This window comes from Seriola lalandi, unplaced genomic scaffold (genome assembly GCF_002814215.2).
Source record: "Seriola lalandi dorsalis isolate HSWRI2012SDOR001 ecotype SW California unplaced genomic scaffold, Sedor1 jcf7180002054169, whole genome shotgun sequence".
NCBI lineage: Eukaryota > Metazoa > Chordata > Actinopteri > Carangiformes > Carangidae > Seriola > Seriola lalandi.
The window spans coordinates 610,270-633,285 of record NW_019524722.1 but is presented as its reverse complement, the minus strand read 5'-3'; the positions used below and the strand labels follow the sequence as shown (position 1 = coordinate 633,285).

Here is a 23,016-nt window from a genome sequence, read left to right as displayed (position 1 = left end):
CTGACACAGAGCGGGTCTGAGGCAGTAGACTGACCCCGAGTGTAGGGCAGGGGGACAGTTATACAGTGAAAGACAAAGGATGGACAACTGTATTTGCATATACCTGGGGTTACAGACATTTGGTCAGACAGGAAAGGAAGTTATAACAAAAGGTAATATTTATCAGAGGTCTTGTAGTGTAGCACCTTGGTTCAAGTTATCAGGGGGTAGGAGGGGGTCTTGGGCTGGATGAGCATATGTATGGATAGGGCAGACAGGGCCCCTAGACTGAATCAACATATGCACAGGTAAGATGTTATTAAGACAATGAAGCGTTGGTGATGTAAGAGGGAAGAGGGAGACAGACGGTGGTTGATAATAAACAGGGAAGGGTACTTGTTTAAGGTAAGTAGTATCTCCTTGATCCAGGATCAAGGAGTCGAATCAGTGGGGTTATAGGGTTATTTCTAGGTGCCAGCCAGTTTACATTACAGGATGTGTATTTTCTTCCTCACATGTCAGCATATTAGCATTTAGCTTAATGCACCACATTTCTTCAAGTACAGTCTCAAATAGCTGTTAGCATGGTTGTTAGAAATATGTTTTAATTTGTTTTGTAATTTGTCATTACAGACATAATTAACATTTTACAACCACATATGATAATTATTGACATAATATATATAACAGAATCTTGGCTAAGATATGCACGTCCTGTAATTAGGAGTAAAAAGTCTGTAATTCCATGTATTAAGTTGAATAAGTTGCAGTTAATTTTTTAAAACATTAAAATCTCATTTCTCCTGTTGTTAGCACAAACACTTCACTGAAGACATCCAGACGTTACAGTACCGCTCTGTGGAGGTCCTGATCGGTGCTGAGTATGACACACCAGCTGACATCTGGAGCACCGCCTGCATGGTGAGACAAACATCTGTACAGATGTGTTTTTTCTTTAATTGTTCTCCATCTCATATTATGCCTCTGTACCTGCAGACGATATAAAAATGTTTTCGGGTTGTTTGTCCGTCTGTCTGTCCCATTGTCATGAAGGCTATATCTCAGGAACGCCTTGAGGGAATTTCTTTCTTCACTTGGATTCAAGGATGAATTGATTAGAATTTTGATGGTCAAAGGTCACTGTGACCTTAGATTTGACATCAGCATCTTTGTTTCTTTGTGTGCTCTTTAGGCTTTTGAGCTTGCCACTGGGGACTATCTGTTCGACCCCCAATCAGGAGCCAGCTTCTCCCGAGAGGAAGGTTTGTTTTGGTCACTGCATCCCTTTTGTCCTTGATTAAACTAAATGTGCTCATAATACAGCATCTTTCATCTTTCTTTCTGTGTCTCTTCAGATCACATTGCCCACATCATTGAGCTGCTGGGACCCCTCCCATCCCAGTTTGCCCTCTCAGGGAGAAATTCCCAACAATACTTCAACCGTAAAGGTAAAGTGTACGCAATTGTTCAAAATAACATTATGCGCTTCATATTATGAAATTTCCTGCATCTGATATTTGCAATATATTTTCCAATACTCAGAATATAGTTGGAGCATTTTATATTATATTGTATAAATGTTAAAAAATGATTTAGAGTTTAGTTTCCTGATGCTCTTCATATTATGGTGGAGCCCTCACACTTTGTGGTAGATGGTGTTTGAGATAAATTACAAACTTTATATTAACAATTTATTTGCAAAAAGAAGACAAAGGTGTTGTATCAGTCTACTTTTTACCTTGTCCAGGACAACTGCGACACATCTCGAAGCTCGAGCCATGGAGCTTGTTTGAAATCCTACAAGATAAGTACGAGTGGCAGCAGGAGGAAGCCGCCCAGTTCAGCTCTTTCCTCTTGACCATGTTGGAGTTGCTGCCGGAGAAAAGAGCCACGGCTGCCCAGTGTCTGAAACACCCTTGGGTTGCCTCCTAGACAGCCTGGCCCTATATCGTTCAGAGCCCAGTGGAATAGCTCTCTGTTCAGGAGCAGACTCAGACATATTGCATGTGACATAGGACTTGGGTCAGCTGTGGGAGTAGTCTGGTGCTGGCATCATGAGCACAGCTTTCATAAATATTTATTAGCCTGACTAAGAGCCTTTTCACAGTTTGGATGTTCGGTCTTTAAATGGCCATCACATCTAATTCAGGCACAGCAATGACCAAAGAGAAGTTTTGTCTTACTGCAAAAGTGCCTTTTAACATGATGATGGAGTTCTTGAGTTTCATTATGCTGACATAACATTGTTATTATTCAGGAGTTATTATGAGACAGGTATAGTGACCTCAGAAATGATTCAGGCCCGTTCACTTTTTGCACTTTACTGTGTTGTAGATTTAATTGTAAATGGATAAAATTGGCAATTTTGCCCATCGATCTTCACTCACTAACACAGAGTACCTTGGACTTGTTCTGTGCCTTTCTAAACTATGACCACTCAATTCAATTTATATAGTTGTGAATTGTCAAGTGGACTCCAGTTCCAGTTCTAGACCCATCTCAAGAAAAATGAAAGCAAGCAGGAGGTGATGAGAAATGAGAGGTGTCAGTTTTTGGTTTTTAATAAATTCTTGAAATTTTCTCACTTTCACAATGTGGATTATTGAGTATGAATTGACGGGCAAAATGGCAATCTTATCAATGTGATATTAAATCTACAACACAATGAATGTGCAAACAGTGAAAGGGTCTGAATACTTTCTGAAGCCTCTGTAAATCAAGATCCCTTTGAAGAAATGTTTATTTAAATACATGGAAAAGGTAGCATGAAATGGATTTATTCAAAGAGAACTCAGTGTCCGAAATGTCAACTTGAAAGATTACCTTGATGACTCACCTCAGAAAAACGCACTTTATATGTTGGTTTATGAAGAACAAACTGCACTCTGACAGGAACCTCATTTTAGGTGAAAATGTAATCAAAATGGAAATGAGATATAATTTTGAAATTATTCACTAAAGTATCAGGTTAAACATCCAGACATGATTATCGCTGGTTGCAGCAGCACTGAAAGTTAACCCTAATAAATCATTAAATGGCATCAGGAATTACTCCCTCCTTTTTTGCAATCCCTGAGTGAGTGAGTGAATGTGTGTATGTGTAATGTGTTGACTGTTAAGATCTGGTGTGTTGTGCATTCCTTGCATGCCCACATTCAGCAGGGCTCTGAGAGGGGGTTGGAAGGAAGAGGAGGGAGGAGTTAGTCTCGTGTAAAGGCAAGCATATGTCCGGGTGATAGAAAACTCACAGATTTTCTTCTAGCAGCTAGAGGAGTTGAGAAGAGGACAGGGAGCGGTGCCTGCCCGCACATGTAAGTCTTATTGTCTATTAGATTTTAATGAGAGACCTTTTAAGGATGCATGGGGTGGTTTTTATTTTTATGCCTAACAAGTGTTTGTTCCTGTGTTGCTCAAGGGAGGCGGATCAGTCTGAGTATAATTGCTGTTTTGGACTGATGAGTGCGTGCACTCATAGCACTGGGGGAAATTGTGGGCGAACAAAGATTAGATATACTGCCAAACTGGCATTACTTCAATACTCCTCAGTCATGCCATTTTCACAGTTTTCTCATAACCTTTTCATGATGTGGGTTGTATGCATGCCATCTAACTTTGTACTACGCAATTGTGTCTCTAAACACTGATCAAAGTGTTTATCGAGCCATGCCAAGACATTCTGTATTTTAGTTTCTGAATGTCTTGCTGTATGTCTGGAGTAAGCCAAAGTAAAGGTTAAAGTCCCAGTGTTCTGCCTTTTGTGACACAGCTCTTAACCCCCAACCAGTTGCCATGCAACTCAAACTCCAAATCAAAAGCAATTACCTCAACCACCACTGGTCTTTCACAGTTGCATTAATAGTGCAAGGTAGAGTCGTTTCCAGCGATTCTCTTCTCTGCTTTCCCACAGATGGACTCTGGCTGTGCTTTTCTCCTCCTTTTCTTCTCTGTTCTCCCCACTTCGTGTGTGCTTGAGAAGTCTAAACAGATTAATTGCATCTGAGAGTGGGAAAGCTGCAAGCAAAGCACCGTGCAGTGTGTTTACCAGTGTTTATTGCCGTTGATATTAAATGATATCCTACAGTGATAGCATCACTTTAAGACGTGAGTGGATGTACGCGGGGACCTGGCAGCAGCAGCAGCAGCAGCTGATAATGAAAACAGGAGCAGTATCAGTATTGTACACTGCATAGTAAACACCCATCTCATTAGCCTGACACAAAGGGAGAGGTAGAGTGAGAGGCGATATGAGAGCTTTCATTTATCTCATGCAAATGTGTTGTTATTGCACTTTGCCTGTGCTTCATTTATCACAGCCTTTCTTCATAACACAGCACCATATCACCATGCTGAACTGATGCTTGTGCTCTGTCTTGGTTGTAGGATGTGGCTGACACTTATTTACAGTTGCATCAGTGGAGCAGCTCTTCTGTATGCCTTGTACAGATGGGTGATCCCCACTGCTGTGCAGTATCATGGAGGACTGGCGCTGATTTGGCATGATGTCATTGTGGAGCGGATGCTGGACACACTGACCCAGTCAACTCGTCCTCAGGTGCGCCTTCACTATAAAAAAAAAACGCACCTCTCACAAGAGCAGCCCAAACACACTAATGACTAATGACTGTGTGACAGAAAATAATGCTTCGCAAATAAAAAAGAAGAGGCCACATACACAAAGGTTAAATGTCAACCAAAGTATTTTAAAAATTTTAATTTTGGCCTGATGATGGCACCATATGAAGAGTTGAGGGATCACCATAGTGATTACAACTCACCCTGAGAGTGGGAAGAAGTCAGGGTGTCACCAAAGTTAGAGAGCTTCCTCCTCTGGGGACCATGGATAAGAGAATAAGATTCATGACAATCCGTCCAATAGTTGATGAGATATTTCAGGTTTATCCAAACGTGACTGTGTAAAATAATATGTGACCAAGTAAAAACTGTACTTTAACTGAGAAAGAAAATTAAATATTAAATCTGGCCTGTCTGAAATCATGATGTTGCTCCACAGTGAAGACATTGTTAAGCTTTAATAGCATTTTCACACAGTGATGTAAGAATTCCTAAACTGTAACAAGTCAGGTGCAGGTCAGGACTAGATTTAACATGCAACAATAAACCTTTCACATGTGTAACTAACAAGATTAATAATTATTATCTAAGTACCCCACTGTTCTACTATTGTACATGCTGGCTCACTGGGATACAGTAACTGTTAATCTAATTAGTTACACCTGTGATTTTCCTAACAAACCGGAAGCTTTAACATATTGATGGGCAAAAAACAATTTATTCTCATGAACACTCAGGTTAAATCTTGTATTCTATTAATGTGAGTTAGCAGCGTCATGTTATGCATGGAGGCAAAGGTCAAACCAGAATTAACGGATGGAAAACATGAAAAAACCTTTAGATTTTTCTTTAACAATCAAACTAATTGATTGTTTTATACCTTCGGTGGTGTGACAGAGCAAACAAAAATACAAAAAAATAATGTGATGTGGTCAAAAATTGTGGAAAACATGTTTGATGTGACTGTAAATCTTAAAGGGATATTGAAGGAAAGGTTCAAGCATTCTTCTTCTCAGTAAAGACAGAGACTTTAGATATTATAGTAATTTATGATGAGAAGATGATCAGACCCTAAATCCCCCTCTGTAACTGCCCCATAGGCAACCCAAACATTATCCAGCAGTAATGATTGAATTATTAACGATAAATGATCGGTGACATTGATTATAATGTTGTAAAACGGCACTGTTTCTTCACCCTCTCCTCAGCGGCTCCTGAATGCAGTACAGAAGAACGCCACTAGAGGAGACCCTCGCAGCGTGGTCAAAGCCATCGATGACTTCTGCAGACACAAGGAGTGGGCCATGAATGTGGGGGATGAGAAGGGTATTGATTTGTCATTCTACGTCTATTTCCTTTCATGTGTGAACTCATTACCTTACATGACCCAGCTGTGTGTTTTAGTGTCTGCTTGTTCTGTTTTGCCGCAGGCTGCATTCTTGACTCTGTGGTGTCTGAGATAAACCCAGCCGCTGTGTTGGAGCTGGGAACCTACTGTGGCTACTCCACGGTGCGGATCGCCCGCCTGCTTCCCCCTCATGCCAAACTCATCACTCTTGAATTTAACCCAGACTTTGCTGCAATTGCCCGTCAGGTCATTGCGTGGGCAGGACTAGAGGAAAAGGTAAAGCCTGATGTCTCCGCAGTAAACTGAAAAACAATGATTTACAGTGTGTGTTCATGTCAGAAGATGGTGTCCTTCTTCTTTCAAGGTCCAGTTAGTCGAAGGTGCATCTGGTGACTGGATCCCCAAGATGAAGGAGCAGTTTGGGATTACAACATTTGACCTGGTTTTCCTGGATCACTGGAAGGATCGCTACCTCCCTGACACAAAATTGATGGAGGCAAGTTGTGTTGTGCTTACTTTGTACTGATCAAACTCTTGATTGTTCTGCCCTGACACTCACTTTGCTTTTATAATCAGGAGTGTGGCCTGCTCAGGAAAGGCAGTGTCCTGCTGGCCGACAACGTCATCTGCCCTGGAACCCCTGACTACCTGGAGTACATCCGCAGCAGCCCGCGATACGAGAGCCGGTACTTCAAATCTCACCTGGAGTACACCAAAGTGGAGGACGGCTTGGAGAAGTCTGTCTTCAAAGGGTAGTTTTTAACAAACAGAGTCATGTTTTACACAGATAGTAATAAACCTCAGACCTCTGTTGTCTTTGGTTCACTGAGCAGACTTAAAATCAGGAGTTAAATCTTTCTAACATGTCATAGAGAGTGTTAACTTGAAATAAAAAGGAAACGTGAGGGGAAAACAAACCATTTGTGTTGTGTGCTTTATTTTTCATACAGCCAAAAGATGGAAGTTGATGCACTCTTTGAGATGTCTATATACAGTGGTACAGTAGGTGGTGGTAGTGATTCTGTATTTGAGCTCCTAATTGACAGATGATGAGCTGCAAACTGATCCGGGGGGCTTCTTTTCCCTGAGCATCAACTGAAATCAATAATAAATCTAATCCGGCAGCACTCTGTGGTGCACAAACCTATTTTCTGCTCTGATATTCTCCACCATTGTGCCAGCGTTGACAGGTGTGTGTGTGTGTGTGGAAGAGTAGAGTGAGTGTGTGTGGCATGTTTAGTGTGTGTGAGAGTATGAATCAAATCGCTGCTCATCTAATCTCTCAAAGTGACAGAGTTCCATCATACCAGGATGGAGAGGGGAGGGGAGGGGAGGGGAGGGGCTCTGCATTTGGTTCAGCCGTATGAAAAAAAAAAAAAAAAAATATGGGCTAGTCCACCTACTGCTTTCTTCACAGACGCCTGCATGATAATCCCAATCTGTGGCCATTAGTGCACTGAGAGAGCGAGAGAGGCGAGGGTTCAACAGAGAGAAAGGGAGAGAGAGGGAGAGAGCGTTAGAGAGAGAGAGAGTGAGGGGGGGGAGTGCCTGGACAGAGATGCACACACTGGAAAAAGAATGAGAGAGAGAGGGAGAGAGCTTTTAAGGGATTTGGCAGTGATTTGTAGAATCTCACTGCTGTAATGTTGCGCTTTTCCTCCACTTTTCCCCGACTCTGCCATGATACTACACCCTAAAGCCTCAAAAGTCAGTGTTTTCCTTTTGTCTTGTTGAATCACAACTACTTCTTTTTAAACCATTGTTTTTAGTGTGTTCTGGTTATTTCTGAGAGTGCACAGCGCCTGTCTGAGATGATAGAGGATTTACTTTTGGTGAAGAGAGGAGAGCCTTGCCTCTAGATACATAATCACATTTTGGACCATGGCCGGAGGCCTGTGTGGACGAGCTCGTGTGACGGATAAAATCGAGACTGGTCGATGAAGAATGGGCAGGTAAGAAGCGCCTTTACATGTTGAAATTCCTCTCCTTGCAGGTTGTCTGTGATTGTATTTTCAATTAGAAAAATGATCTGCAACAGCTGGGAGTTATGCAGCTTAGAATTTCTGCAGATTCGTATAATCATTTTTTAGATTTTAAGAATATTTTCAACAAATTTCCATGGATTAAACTTTACAAGTGCAGTGCAGGAAAATAGAAAGATATTGCATCATAAATATGAGTTTAAGTATGAATATAGTATTTAAAATTAAAAATAAAAGAAATATGTAAGAAGGCAAACTAATATTATTAGATTTAATTCATTTTAGGCATTCAGATTCAATACTTACAGTTTAACAAAATGAAGTTACCTCGTAATAAATATGTGCTTGCATCCAAATTCTGCCGGGAAATGTTAAATATACTTGCACTCTTGATAATGACATTTTTACATTTGGTTGAGCTCAGTTGATTACTGTGGATTTTGTCAATGATCCTCATGCAGATATAATTAACCTGCTCCAGCTTTTGGAGCATGAAATCCTGCAAAGGTTCAGTTGATGTTTTCTGTTTTGCAAAATTTATATTGTTTTCCATAATTGGCTCTCAGCTCTCTTTGATAAAAGCTTCCAGCATTCACTCTGTGTCATCCTGCAGGCTGCCTAAAATCTTCTCCTCAGCCACAGCTTTTTTAAAGTGTGCATATATGTATAGCTTTATTTTTAGTCTTTTCTTATGGTTTCTTGCTTCTGCTTTGATTCACCACAATAGCTAGATAGTTTTAAAAAGAAACCCACTGCATCTGTACAATCTGTTACCTATGGGAATTATTCTCAAGTCAATATGACTTCATCAGCTCCACAGACCCACTGGCAGATCTACTATTACAATATCATGTTATGCATGAAGGCAAAGGTCAAACCAGAATAAACCTTTTAAAGGATGGAAAAGATGCAAAGACTTTTAGATTTTTCTTCCACGATCAAACTAATTTATTGTTTTGTACCTTCAGTGGTGAAACAGACCAAACAAAAATACAAAAATTAAATGTGATGTGGTCAAAAATTGTGGAAAACATGTTTGATCTGACTTTAAACCTTAAACTTAAAGGGATATTGAGAGAAAGGTTCAAGCATTCTTCTTCTCAGTGAAGACAGAGACTACAGATATTATAGTAATTTATGATGAGAAGATGATCAGACCCTAAAGCCCCCTTCTGTAACTGTCCCATAGGTGTCAAAGGTAGAGGGAGTGGCCTGGTGCTGTCAGTACCTCTGCTGGTCATCATCATGACATCAGAGGTCCCATCATCCCACCAGTGCTCCTGGCTCGGTTCACTATCCGGATACAGAACATGGTCTGGGCTGCTGTGGGTGCTGCTGGTGGGTATCAGCCCGGGCTCATGGGCCCAGCAGGGCACCCAGCCTCAGTCCATCAAAATCGAGGGCGACATCACCCTGGGCGGGCTGTTCCCGGTGCACTCTCGAGGACCTGCCGGGGTGCCCTGCGGGGAGATCAAGCGAGAAAAGGGGATCCACCGACTGGAGGCCATGCTGTATGCCTTGGACCAGATCAACAGTGACCCGGACCTGCTGCCTAACATCACTCTGGGGGCCCGGATCCTGGACACCTGCTCCAGAGACACCTACGCCCTGGAGCAGTCGCTCACTTTTGTCCAGGCCCTCATCCAAAAGGACAACTCAGATGTTCGCTGCTCAAATGGAGAGCCTCCCATCATCCCCAAACCAGAGAGGGTGGTCGGGGTGATCGGGGCATCTGGCAGCTCGGTGTCCATCATGGTGGCCAATGTGCTCAGACTGTTCGCGGTGAGCTTTCTTTCACTAACTCTCTTCATTAAACACTGAAAGGGCAAAATATTTGGGACAGTTCCTCTTTTCAGTAAAGTAAGCTGATGAGGTGAAAGCTATTATCCCCTCACTGCTTTCTCTTTTTTAATCTATCCACAAAGGAGGAAAGAGGAACATACGTAGAGCTGTGGTTCCCAACCTGGGGATCAGGATCACACAGTGGGCCCTAACATAATTCTGAGGGGTCCCAAAGATATAAATACATAGATTATGGTAAAAGGGATAATAACTTAAAACAAACAAACAAACAAACCAACAAAATTCTGACTTTTATTTTCTTTGAAATACTGCTTTCACCTTGTCAAAGGAAGAATCACTTTTCGGTTAATCTCTGAACACGTCCACACTAAGGCCACACAGTAACATCTGATTAGCTGACAAAAAAGACTAGGAATCACTGAGCAAGAGAAGGATCTACAAGCTGATTGTCAACTGAGACTGTGCCAAAGTGGGTGGGGCTATCAATAATATGTCCTTAATACTTTGTATGTTCAGTGTGTCATCACATTGTAGTGGTATCAGAAAGAATGCACACATTTAAAATTGATTTATGGCTCAAAATAGAAAAACTTCTAGTTTTTCTCACTGAATGTATCTGTTTGTTTCTACTGTTAAATTTACTCACTACAGATCTAGATAAAATGCACAGGTCCACACGGCACGTGTATTCATTTTACTGTAAGTCCACTCTTAAATGATGAATGGGGACATTGATCATCATTACATTTTATTATTTATTATCTATTTCTGCAGCATGAACTTGGTTACGTTTAGTTGCAGTTCAGTTATTGATTTTACAAACCATATTTAATAACATCATTTCACTCTTGTTGGATACTTGGATTGATAATATTGGACATTACATTATATTGCTGCTGTACTGACACATTCAACCTGATATGATTTTGAAACAAGTCATTTAAAAAGACTGAATAGTTTGGATGAGCTCTTGTATTGATGGACGGCACACTTCAGGGGATTGTGAGCCCATTGTCATGAAGGCTAATCCATGTGATGCGTTCGGTGTACAGTTATTTTTTAAACAGATGATTTACCTTTAATAATTGATTACACTGCTTACAGCGATGAAGAGACATTGAGGCTGTGTAAATCCCACATTATGCCATGTTCTCATTGACTTACCGACATAGCCTGCCAGAAATCTAGAAACCTCTAAAAATAAACACCAGCCTGAGTCAAAGCGGCCAAATTTTTTTTAAGTAAATATTTTATTTCTACTTGCCTGGACGTCACTTGTTGCAGCATTCTGTATATGAGGATGTTGAGTTGAGAGCCAAGGAGGGGCAGCTTGTATACAGGGCAGATGTTAACTACAGAATTATAGATCCCAACCTCCACTAAGCCCCTCTCAGCAGCTCAGGACCCTGGGCTGAAAATAGAGCATCAGGGCAGCAGGATGACATTGGTTCTAGGATAACAGCAAGTTGTGGCCGGTGTGGAGTAGATTTAGCTAAATGGTGTGTTTCCTCCTACTGTCCATATGTGCTGCTCTCCGGACTGCGGATGCTTCTAGACCGTCCGCTCACTATACATTGAACATCTGCTCTTAGCCAGAGCAGGAGATGTTTCAGCATCTTGCACTGACACTGTTATTACTTCGCTTTTGCAGTAATTGACCAATACCTCAAGGTTACGTTATTTAGTCAATAGTTTATCTCTAAAGCAATTTATTTGCTTTAGTTTTTATCTTTATTTTTCCACATATGAGCTTGTTCAATAACAGGACTCATCCAGTTCCTTTTTTCTACAAAGCTTGCAGTGTTGAAATTATTAATTAATCAATTAGTTGATTGACAGATTATTAGTCAAGCTTCTTAAATGTGAGAATTTGCTGCTTTTCTGAAGAAGGCTGTTGGGAATTGTAATGGAAATTTTGTTGTATTGTTTTCTCTCTTTTTTTTTTTTTTTAATTTTATAGCCTAAACCATTAATGGATTAATCAAAAAGGTACTCGATAGATTAACTGAGCGTGAAAATAGTCGTTAATAATTGCAGCCTAATGATCCCTTTAATTTTGTATCATCCAATATTTCAATGCACTGTTCATAATTCCAATTAACTGCAACTGCAGACTGTACAGTTGAACCTCATTTTCTCAAACCTTAATCATTTGAGTTTGCAATAAGGTAATAAGAACATATTAATCATGAAATAACTGACGTGTTACTTCAGCTTTCCTGAACCTTTGAATGCATGAACATTTGATCATATTCTAGTGACTCATTTTTGAGGATCATAAAAAAAATACATGCTTATAAAATCTCTTTATCTTGTGCACTAGCAGAAGTCCATTCAGTGTTTAGTATGTTAGTTTGCAAGTTTATATCAGCGCTAATCTACATTCACATTTTTCTTGGCTTGACTCCATGAGCGATTCCGATCATTTACTGAATGTGAGAAGATTTCAGCGGGAGTGGACGGCAACAGGATACTTCCTGTGTTACTGATACGGCTCATTGATTTTAGTGAAGTGATTTGGTGCAGATGTTTCTGTGGGATTAATTTGGAGAGGATTACGTGTTGTCTTGTTCATTACAAAATTTGTATGCAAACATTTGAACGACTTTGCTAACACAGACTCCTCTGGACACTGATGGCACATATCTCCCAGTGGACTTGTTGGTTTACATACAGCTGTTGAACACCTCTGGTTTGGAGAAAGTTCACCCCTGGTTGAAGACGTGCCCTGTAACATGGAGGATGTCCAGTGAATTTGATCTTGATGGGGTTAACACAGAGCAGCAAATTTAAGCTGCATGTGGCAATCAGAATTAAATATATTGTATGGCTTACAGCTGAGAAATGCTAACCTTTTTCTAGTCTCTTGATCTCTGTCTCTCCCTCTGTGCTTAACGTAATTTGACTAAAACCCCTATAATCCTTCCAGATAATCTGTGAAATGGTTCTCTCGCTCCTCTCTCCTTCTCCCTTCACTACCCCTTGTGTCTACCTTTTTCTCCTCGTCCCCTCCAGAGGGCCCAACGTTAAGCCACGCTGGGGGACCGGCATTAGCAGGGTCAGGGTTGAGATTGGCGACATAAACTGTGTCATTAAAGAAGTAGCACACCAGTAAATTAATCTTCTCATCCATTTTTTTCCCAAACAAATGCTTTTACAGCTGTGGTTCCTACCATCTGTATTTCACTGTGGCATTGGCTATATCCTCAGCACAAACCAGCTCTGGGCAGATCACACTGTGAAGTTGCCTCAATTCTGAGAATTACCGAGGACACAGGCTGTTCAAGAGATGAACTCTCTCTATGATAGTCCAATTTTGGGATTTTAATGCACTACAACTTGTCAGTATTAATGTGGTAGGCCTCCATTAGACACTGCTAAGGTTTTGTCTGTGAGTAAGTGGTGCATCATCCTCTGACATGGTTCACTGCCTCCTCTTGTCATTCCTTTTACCTTTGGATTAACTATTGGCCTAATAATCAGCGCTGTTCATGTTTTCCACTTGACCCGACTCTTTCGTCACCACTGACCCATCCCTGTGTCTCAGATCCCACAGATCAGCTACGCTTCCACTGCCCCGGAGCTGAGCGACAACAGTCGCTACGAGTTCTTCTCCCGTGTGGTGCCTCCTGATTCCTACCAGGCCCAGGCCATGGTGGACATTGTCAAAGCCATGGGCTGGAACTATGTCTCCACGCTGGCCTCCGAGGGCAACTATGGAGAGAGCGGCGTTGATGCCTTCCTCCAGATATCCAGAGAAGCAGGTGTGTGCCTGGCTGTGTGGATGTGAATTCACTGCTCAGACAATGAGGGATTACTCATACCAAACCATGTTGTCCTCGCTCATTAAAAGACAGAAATAGGACGGAAAAATCCTTTAATACACAAGGACTAACAGGGCAAAGAGAAGTCAGCACATCATATGGGTTTAAAAGCTCAAATGATGTGATGTGGGTTCAGTCTTCATACTATCAAAATTTCCTACACATACTGTAGATCAGTTACTGACAATGCAAGACAGTTCACTACTGTACCAGCATGTTGTTAGTCACTGTGGTGATGTGGTTCGGTCCCCCTCTTTGGTCCAGGCTGAAATATCGCAACAAATATTGGATGTATTACCATGAAGTTCTGTACATTCATGGTCCAAATCTCAATGTGTCCATTGAAATGAGCATTTAGCCCCAAGCATCACGAGCTGGGTTTCCATTGTAGTTTTGTGCAACACAAAGGCGGTTTTTCTTTGAAAAGTAACAAAACACAATTGTGAGTGGTCTGTGTTTCCATTGACTGATGTGATGTGAATAAAGCTGTGTTTTTTTCTCTGAACACTGAACATTGTTGACAGCAGCATCTGCCTCTCAGTTGGAACTGGCTCCCTGGGGCATAATACAACAGGCACCAAGACTTGAATGCGAAAAAAGTGTTTCCATTTCAATTCTGTAAAATATTGTTTTGTTGAATTGTCTGATAAACCACCTCATGCGAGTGTGAACATTTTTTTGCGAAAATTGGGTTTTTGTGTTTTTAAGTTTGCAATTTCAAATTTCAGTGCATTAAGCAGGTTAATGGAAACACACCTACTGTATCATAGTGCAACCTCACAAAGCTGCCAGTATGGAAGTAGACTCTTAGATTCATATTAATATTTATTATACCTGGTTCATGGAATTTTTTTGTAATTTTAACATGTTTTGTGGCTTAACTCTGGTGATCTACATCGACACTAACACGACTAAGACTCTACATGCTAGCACAGCAGCACTTTGATCAAAATGCTAACGTTTATCTAACATGCTAACATGGTCATAATAACAATGCTGTTGTTAGGAAGATATAATGTCAAACATGTTCATCTTAGTTTAGCATGTTAGCATGTGGAACATGAATATCTAAGTTTATGTAATAGCATCATATTGCTAATCACCCTTTTGATAATGTATAGCATATATTTCCAGGTTTCAGTTATGATACTTATTATTAGAAGTATTATATACAGCACATAGTTAATTTGTTTTGCAGTAAGGGAAGAAAGCAGGTATGTACTGTAATGCCAACATATGTCCAATGTTTCTGACACAGGAGGGCTGTGTATTGCCCAGTCCATAAAGATTCCCAGAGAGCCCAGACCAGGGGAGTTTGAGAAAATCATCAAGAGACTCATGGAAACCTCTAATGCTCGTGGGGTCATCATCTTTGCCAACGAGGACGACATCAAGTGAGTCAAACTCTGCTCCACACCTTCCTGGACAGAGGAAAACAGATAAACTTTTTTATATTTAATTGTCAAGTCTGCTGTTTGACAATCCCACTTAACCACCAGCAGAGGAGTGCAGTAGAAAATGTGTGATTAACTATATTCTGACCTCTTCCAGGCGGGTGTTGCAGACTGCCAAAAAGGCCAACCTGACAGGGCACTTCCTGTTTGTTGGCTCCGACAGCTGGGGTGCCAAAAACTCCCCGATTCAAGACCAGGAGGACGTGGCTGAGGGCGCTGTCACCATCCTTCCAAAAAGAGCCTCTATTGATGGTAGGGCAATTTATAAAATCAGATTAGTCCATCTAACTCAAACCAGCTGGATGCAATAGGAATATGTACAATAGCCTGGGACATGTGACGTTGACAGATGAGTCTAATACCAATGACGGAAATAAAGGAAATGAATGATTGATAAGTCTGATAGTGATATTTCCACTCTGCCACTAAAGATTGAGTAAACTGAGTCATAGCCATATTTCATTGCGCAAAATGAGATTTTTTTTCAGATTTTAGCACAGTATGTTTATTGCCAGTCAACCATATCAGTCAGAGTGCTGTTATTTCAAAGAATGTGACATTTTCATGAATCATGAAACTCTGGTTTGTGAAACAATTCAGGGTTTGACCAGTACTTCACTTCGAGATCTCTGGAAAACAACAGGAGAAACATGTGGTTTGCAGAATTCTGGGAGGACGACTTCAAGTGCAAACTAACTCGCCCTGGTATAAAATATGAAGCTGGTAGAAGAAAATGTACAGGTATGATACAGTTTACCATACGGGGAAGACCTAGAAAATTTCAAATATTTTCTGTGTGAGCAGTTTTTCCTTGTGTGACACTTTTGTCATCTGTTAGGGGATGAAAGAATCAGTCGAGACTCTCAGTATGAACAGGAGGGCAAGGTGCAGTTTGTAATTGACGCTGTGTACGCCATGGCCCACGCCTTACACAGCATGCACCTGGACCTCTGTGCTGGCTACATGGGTGTTTGTGAGAAGATGGACCCTGTCGAAGGACGAATGCTCCTACAATACATTCGTTCTGTCAACTTCAATGGTGAGCTTCCAACATTCAATCTGTGATTTTTCTCATGTAACGTGATGATTTAGATCGAACTAGGTGAGAAACCCTCCGCTACAGGAGATCTGTGCTGGCAAAACCTTTGCTTATTCACTGCTGCTCTTCAGAGGGTTTGAAAAGCAGCAAACTTAGAAAAGAAAAACAGTGGTGGGGAGGTTAGCTTGAAGACAGGAGCCTGGAGATGTTTCTGCAAATGTACCTAGCTACAGAACACAACACATTTCTTCAAAGCACGTCCCCTCCCTAGGGCTGCCTCCTTGCTCTTCCCTTTACACAATGCTCTGGCTTTTCATCCTCTCCTTTCATAAAAAAGTAAGTTCGAAAAAAGGAAAAATAGTGTTCTATGAAAGCATCCTATTTACTGTTCTCCTCTTGCTGGATGACCTTGGCTTCTATGGAAGATTTCCTGATTGAGCGCCTGCAGGGACCTGAGGGCGCCTGAGAGGAACATCACGTTAAGGCAACAGAGCAGAGTGCACTGAAAGACTGTACGCGTGGAGGAAAGCCTTCACTAAAGAGCATCCTGCACTCTATTTCCACATGATTGCACAAGACTGGAGAAAGTAAACACAAGCTGTTTTCAACAGTGTGTGGGTGTTTTCCTTGCCACAAAAGATGGGGTTGCATATCTCCAGCTTAGAGAGCTTGAATTACATGTCTACTCTAACTCACTGTATTTCTTTATTGATAGTGCCCAGGTCATTAAAACTCTGTCTCTATGAAACAGGCAGCGCAGGAACTGGAGTGATGTTCAATGAGAATGGAGATGCTCCTGGTCGGTATGACATCTTCCAGTACCAACTGTCCAATGTCAGCAACCCTGGCTACAAGCTTATCGGCCAATGGACAAACCACCTCCGACTCAATGTAAATACTTTTTTTGGTCTATTTGAGTGAAACATGAACTTCACTTGGAATTTTGAAAAAAGTGACTTTCTTGCACATAGTTAAATGAGACTGGTACCACTCTCATCTTAGTATAAAGACTGGAAACAGGAGGAAACAGCTAGCTTGGCTCTGTCCAAAGGTAAAAGATCTGCCTTCCAGCACCGTTGAAGCTCAGTAATTCAAGTGATAGTTTGGGTAATCTGATGTGGGGTTGTGTGATGTACTTATCTATTGTCAGTGTGTTACCTTCAGTCGATTCGGATCGGCGCCCTGTCAGTTTAGAGAAGCAGCCGGGAGCACCGGCACACAAGCTTAGTGATATACTGCTGTGGACATAGCCAACCGTAAAAAACGTGTTTTAGCCACTTTAAAAAAAATACCCATCGAAAAAAAAAGCCAATACCAGTTGAAGAAAGCAGTTGAGAAAATGTGGTTCAACGTGGTGAAAATATTTAAAAAAATTGTTTGCACTTTAACTAATATTGGCTTTTTCAGTGGGGATTTTTCTTAAAAGTGGCCAAAACACGTTTTTTGTGGCTGGTTCCGTCCACATCACTCAGCTTCTGTGCCAGTACTCCTTGCCTGCTTCTCCAAACTGGTCACGTGCCAATCAATAACACACTGACTATAGATAAGTACCTCATACAACCCCACGTCAATTAACCTGAATCACTTTAACATGTAATATCTTGCGTATTAATGTGTACAAAAACCAAAGTGTAAAAAAGTCATATTTTGAGGATTATGTGCCAGACTATATCTTGGCCAGTTACAGCATCTCGTTGAAATTAGCGAGAGGAAAACTAACATTAACCTGGTTTCCAGCCTTAATGTTAAAACCAGCTAAGATGGCTCTTGTTACATAGTTAGCATATGGACATGATCATAGTATTGATCCTCTTAGCTAACTCTTGGTAAGAAAACAAGAAAGTGTACATTTTTACACCTTGGTTTTTGTATGCATTAAACAAACATAGTATGACATGTTAATCAATGAGCTTTAGAGCTGTTAGCAGGCAGATTTTGTTGCCTTTGGCAAAGGCCAGGTCAGATTGGTCAGATTGATTGAGAGTGGTATCAATATGCTCAGCTAACTCTCGACAAGAAGACAAATGTGTATCTCCCAAAATGTCAATCTATGCCTGTAAATCATTGATTTAGTATGTTCCTTCTCACAGATTGTGGTTCATCTAATGGCAGCAGTTTTTAGCCTTTTAAAGAGTCTTAGCTTATGCTGTACTTCAAGTAAAATAAGATAATGCTTGTGCGTTTGTATGTCCACCTTAGCCTGAGGAGATGCAGTGGTCAGGTGGTGACCGAAAAATCCCAGAGTCAGTGTGCAGTTTCCCCTGCGAGTCTGGTGAGAGGAAGAAGATGGTGAAGGGAGTTCCCTGCTGCTGGCACTGTGAGCTCTGTGACGGCTACCAGTATCTTCTGGACGAGTTCAGCTGTGACATGTGCCCCTTTGACATGAGGCCCTTAAAGAACCGCACGGGCTGCCGACCCACGCCCATCATCAAGTTAGAGTGGAGCTCTCCCTGGGCCATCATCCCCGTCTTCCTGGCCATCCTTGGGATCCTGGCCACCACCGGAGTCATCGCCACCTTCATCCGCTTCAACGACACCCCCATTGTCCGGGCCTCCGGCAGAGAGCTCAGCTACGTGCTGCTGACAGGCATCTTTCTTATCTACCTCATCACCTTCCTCATGATAGCTGAGCCCAGTGTGGCTGTCTGCGCCTTCCGCAGGTTACTGCTGGGGCTCGGTATGTGCATCACCTATTCTGCCATGCTCACCAAGACCAACCGAATCTACCGCATCTTCGAACAGGGCAAGAAGTCGGTCACGCCCCCAAAATTCATCAGCCCTACCTCTCAGCTGATTATCACCTTTATACTCATCTCAGTGCAGGTAAGTGTGCATATCTGTCCATCACATAGATCGTCACCTAGATCCTTTGTAGCACTGTAACCCTGCTTTCTCCGCAGTTACTCGGGGTGTTCATCTGGTTTGGTGTGATGCCCCCTCACACCATCATCGACTACGAGGAGCAGAAGCCTCCAAACCCAGAGTTTGCTCGTGGAGTCCTCAAGTGTGACATGTCCGACCTGTCCCTCATCTTATGCCTGAGCTACAGTATTGTTCTGATGATCACCTGCACGGTTTATGCCATCAAGAGCAGAGGAGTTCCTGAGACCTTCAATGAGGCGAAGCCCATCGGCTTCACCATGTACACGACCTGCATCATCTGGCTGGCCTTCGTACCCATCTTCTTTGGCACAGCGCAGTCGACTGAGAAGGTGGGAAATTTTACATTTTCACAGGCTTCACTGGTTCAGGCTACTGGGATCGTCTTTCAGAGTCTTTAAAACGACTCTGAGTGACAATCTCAGGTTAACTTCATTCAGCTCAAAATAATGGGAGGTTCGAACACCTACACTTCCATGAAAACTGGGCAAACTCTTTCTGCTAATGAAGGCCAAGTGACTATCACGTTGGACCCTGAGTTTGTTTTGTGCTGGAATGCAACTAACGATTATTATCATCCTCAATTAATCTGCCGATTATTGTCTCAATTAATCTTTTTGTTCAGTCTGTAAAATGTTGACCACTGCCTCTCACAATTGCCTTAAGTTCAAGTGACGTCCTCATGTTGCTTATTCTGTCATTGCAGCAGACCCAGATATTCAGTTTACTATTACATTAGAATAATCAAACAGATTATTTAAATATGAAAAAAATATGAATCAATTACTAAATCAGTTTTGTCATGCTATTGACTAATATTAAAACTGGCCACTAAAAAGAGGGATACATAAAAACATATTTATCAACTAATTTAATTTGACGACGGAAAAAAAAACTTATGGAACAAATGTGTCCAATAATAAATAAATCAAAAATATATTGCATATGTTGAGGCGCTTGACAGTGCTGTTTTTAAAAGAGAAATAATGAGTTGAATTCACAAGTAAAATAATTGTTCAGTTTTTGAAACACTGGACATTTTGGTTTATCCTCTGTGTACTGTATGAGTGACTCTGGAGTTGTATTGTTCAAACATTACCTTACGCCTTATCTACATTTCTGCTAAGGGATATAACATGTACATTAGTAATTAAATTTTGCATTCAATAATGATTTAATGTGATTAAATTTGTGTATTTGTAGAGTTGTTTGTCACAACATTCATTTTGTTTTAAATGAGATGAATCAAATTATGCAATACAGAATCAGATACACTAATAGTAAGAGAGTAAATGAATCTCTCAGTTTGAGTTTGTTGCTTTTCATATCATATTTGCTTCCTGCTGTGCTCAGGACATCCTGCCTCCACTGTAGTTGGACTTTAATTTAGCTTGTGGGCTATTTTTTCTGCCATCACAAAGTACGAGACTGTTGGGGCGAATATTTAAAAAATAGAGATACGCTTTGACTAATAGAGAGTCGTATTATGAATCAGCCAGGCTGAAACAATTAAAGCCCGAGGTACTTTCAAAGTCTTTTCACCTCCTCCGAATGGAAAAGAAGTGAATTAAGAAAAGGGAGCGAGGAAAAAGAAAGGAGGTCAGATGAGCCGAGGGACAGTAAGGACCCCTCGTAGACCAATTCAGCCATCCCATTCAATTAATCATCACTTAGAAAAAGAGCTAAATATAGACTCTAACTTTTGTCTGGCTCACGAAAATAGTGGCTTGTATCTTCCCATCCTCCCATCATGTGTAGGACCACGTGTAGGAGGAGGTGATTTACCTGCTCCGCGTCTGTATTTACATATGGGGGAACCATTGACTTGATACCAAGCCAGTTTCTCTGCTCGCCTCGGGCCAAGCACATAAATACAATCCACTCAACTTCTAAGTCACCACAGCTGCTTATAGAAAATGGAGACGTCTCTGAGAGGGACCGATAAAAAGCAAGATGATAAAAGAAATTGTATTATATGGACACCAGCCTGGGAGATGGCAGGATGTGCTGCTGCTGTGGATAGTGTACAATTTATGACTTATTCATGGCACAAATATATCTTATTTATGGCACGTATGGCTTGACTTATTTATGACCTGTACAGTTTGCTTGAATAATGAGTTCATAATTTATTGTGAGGCAGATCTCAGGAGTAGTCACTTCTCATTATTACTGTTGGATTTGCAATAGTAGGAAGAGCAGAGAAGAGTAGACGTGGTCAAAGCCCATAAATAGATCCTCCTTTCCTGACTACATATACCAGGTCATAAATCATTCATCAGGGGAAAAACACTGCCTCCTGTGCTTTGAGATGAAAACCGTAAAGACTGCGTTGTGACAACCTATGAGATTACATATAGTGCATTTTATTTAACCTGTGCATGACGATAAAATCAATTAACTGCACACTGATGGATGGAAATTTGCTGAAATGAATCAATAGTCCAGTAGTAAAAACCACAACCGTGTGTAAAGCAATTCCTCTGACCTGTCGTGTCTCTGTTGCAGATGTTCATCCAGACCACCACCCTGACAGTGTCCATGAGCCTGAGCGCCACCGTGTCCCTGGGCATGCTCTACATCCCCAAAGTGTACGTCATCATCTTCCACCCGGAGCAGAACGTCCAGAAGAGAAAGCGCAGCTTCAAAGCCGTGGTGCAGGCAGCCACTGTGACCACGCAACTGTCCCAGAAGTCCAGCGACAAGCAGAATGGAGAGTCCAAGATCGAGCCGGACAGATCACAGTGAAACGACAAAAAAACGTGTCCATGTTTCATCACATCACGTTAACAAGCTCACAATGATCTGGTTGATGATGAGTGAAAAATCTGCGTTTACTCTTGTTGTTGGCTGGATTTGTTTTTTTTCTTCTCCCCCTTCACTATGGATTTGAACACCAGCAAAGACGTTCCTGGTTTCTTTTCACACTTATTTAGATTTCTCAGAACTGCTAAACCTGGAATGAAGCACAAAAGGAAACAGAAATGCTCACCCTTAAAATGAACAACTTTTTAGTACACTTAAACAAGGACTGAAAGGATGCTGAGCCATCCTGAATGGAATGCAAGTAATTTTTTTTTTTTTGTAACAACCACCACATATACACCTCAGACTGACGAAGAGGCATTGTTAGTTTTAACTCTCCCTGGGAAATGCTGTTTAGGAAAAAATAAGTTAAGCTTAAATGGCGACCTTTGCCCTACAGGAAGATGTACATGTATGTGGAATCCCTCGGGATCGATGAAACGTTGTTGTTTACTGGCTCCAAAAGCACTGCATGGATTGTGTGTTTTATGTGTACATGAATGTTTTGAAATATTGTTTGTATGGGGTATCGTGACTTTTGCCTCCGATTGCACTGGAGGTAAGTAGCTTTTAAAATGCACCACCACCATGTCCTGTTACTATTTCTGATAAACTCCTCTGGGAATGTAGAATTGATCACTTAACTGTTAGCACTCGCAGCAGAATCATTCAATATCCACTCTCTAATACAACAAAGCTTTTTTATTTAAATTAGTGTTATGAATACAAGCATTATGGTACAAACTGATTTTCACTGTGGAAACTGGAAATTCACAGGTAAAAACAGGATACAAGTGATTGTGAACAGGCAATTAATTTTTTTCTGGTACTTATATTTTTCCACAGTGGAAAACAATGTTTGGCATTTCCCCATATTGTTTGTCAAACTATCAAGCAAGTGTGCTTGAAGGTCAGTTTGTATGGCAGCAAGCCAAATGTCACAGACGAGCCGCTGTTATGTTCATGCATGGGAACCTCGTCAGAAAGTTTCACTGCATCAGTTGTATTTGATCTTGTGCTATGAAAGCTTCTCTATCACAACAAATTCTCATTTCTGCAAACATTATCTTATATTTAGCCTGAGGTAACTCCCAAAATTAACAAGTGCAGTGTACTTTTTTGTTACTTGATCACAATGTACAACTCAGGTTTTACTGAAGGTGTTTTGACCAATGTCTTTCTTGAGGATTACCTTCTGTACTGGCGCAGCCTTTTAAAGTACGAATGGATTCAGCTGTCACCACGTGCAGTGCATCTCCCTTCACAGTGCAGGACGGCTGTGAGATTCATGTCCTCGTGTGAGAAAAGAGTTTGCACTGCCCTCTGCAGG

General features: G+C 41.3%; 3 protein-coding genes across 3 annotated transcripts; all 3 read left to right on the top strand.

Annotated features, from left to right (window-relative positions):
- Positions 1 to 775: 775 nt before the first annotated feature.
- Positions 776 to 3,020, top strand: LOC147819255 (SRSF protein kinase 3-like). Its single transcript, XM_087173319.1, has 4 exons — positions 776 to 900; positions 1,172 to 1,241; positions 1,335 to 1,427; positions 1,727 to 3,020. The coding sequence occupies exons 1-4, from the start codon at positions 898 to 900 to the stop codon at positions 1,909 to 1,911; spliced, it is 351 nt and encodes a 116-aa protein (XP_087029445.1). The 5' UTR covers positions 776 to 897; the 3' UTR covers positions 1,912 to 3,020.
- Positions 3,021 to 4,359: 1,339 nt separating this feature from the next.
- On the top strand, positions 4,360 to 6,816 carry LOC111653193 (catechol O-methyltransferase B-like). Its single transcript, XM_023403671.2, has 5 exons — positions 4,360 to 4,531; positions 5,760 to 5,877; positions 5,982 to 6,175; positions 6,264 to 6,395; positions 6,476 to 6,816. Exons 1-5 carry the CDS (start codon positions 4,361 to 4,363, stop codon positions 6,653 to 6,655), a joined length of 795 nt encoding a protein of 264 aa, XP_023259439.2. The 5' UTR covers position 4,360; the 3' UTR covers positions 6,656 to 6,816.
- Positions 6,817 to 7,442: 626 nt separating this feature from the next.
- grm6b (glutamate receptor, metabotropic 6b) lies at positions 7,443 to 22,989 on the top strand. The gene is made up of 11 exons (XM_023403669.2): positions 7,443 to 7,851; positions 9,071 to 9,663; positions 13,232 to 13,448; positions 14,767 to 14,902; positions 15,060 to 15,214; positions 15,563 to 15,703; positions 15,801 to 16,001; positions 16,753 to 16,892; positions 18,201 to 18,824; positions 18,902 to 19,213; positions 21,390 to 22,989. The coding sequence occupies exons 2-11, from the start codon at positions 9,127 to 9,129 to the stop codon at positions 21,627 to 21,629; spliced, it is 2,703 nt and encodes a 900-aa protein (XP_023259437.1). The 5' UTR covers positions 7,443 to 7,851; positions 9,071 to 9,126; the 3' UTR covers positions 21,630 to 22,989.
- The last annotated feature ends 27 nt before the right edge of the window (positions 22,990 to 23,016 follow it).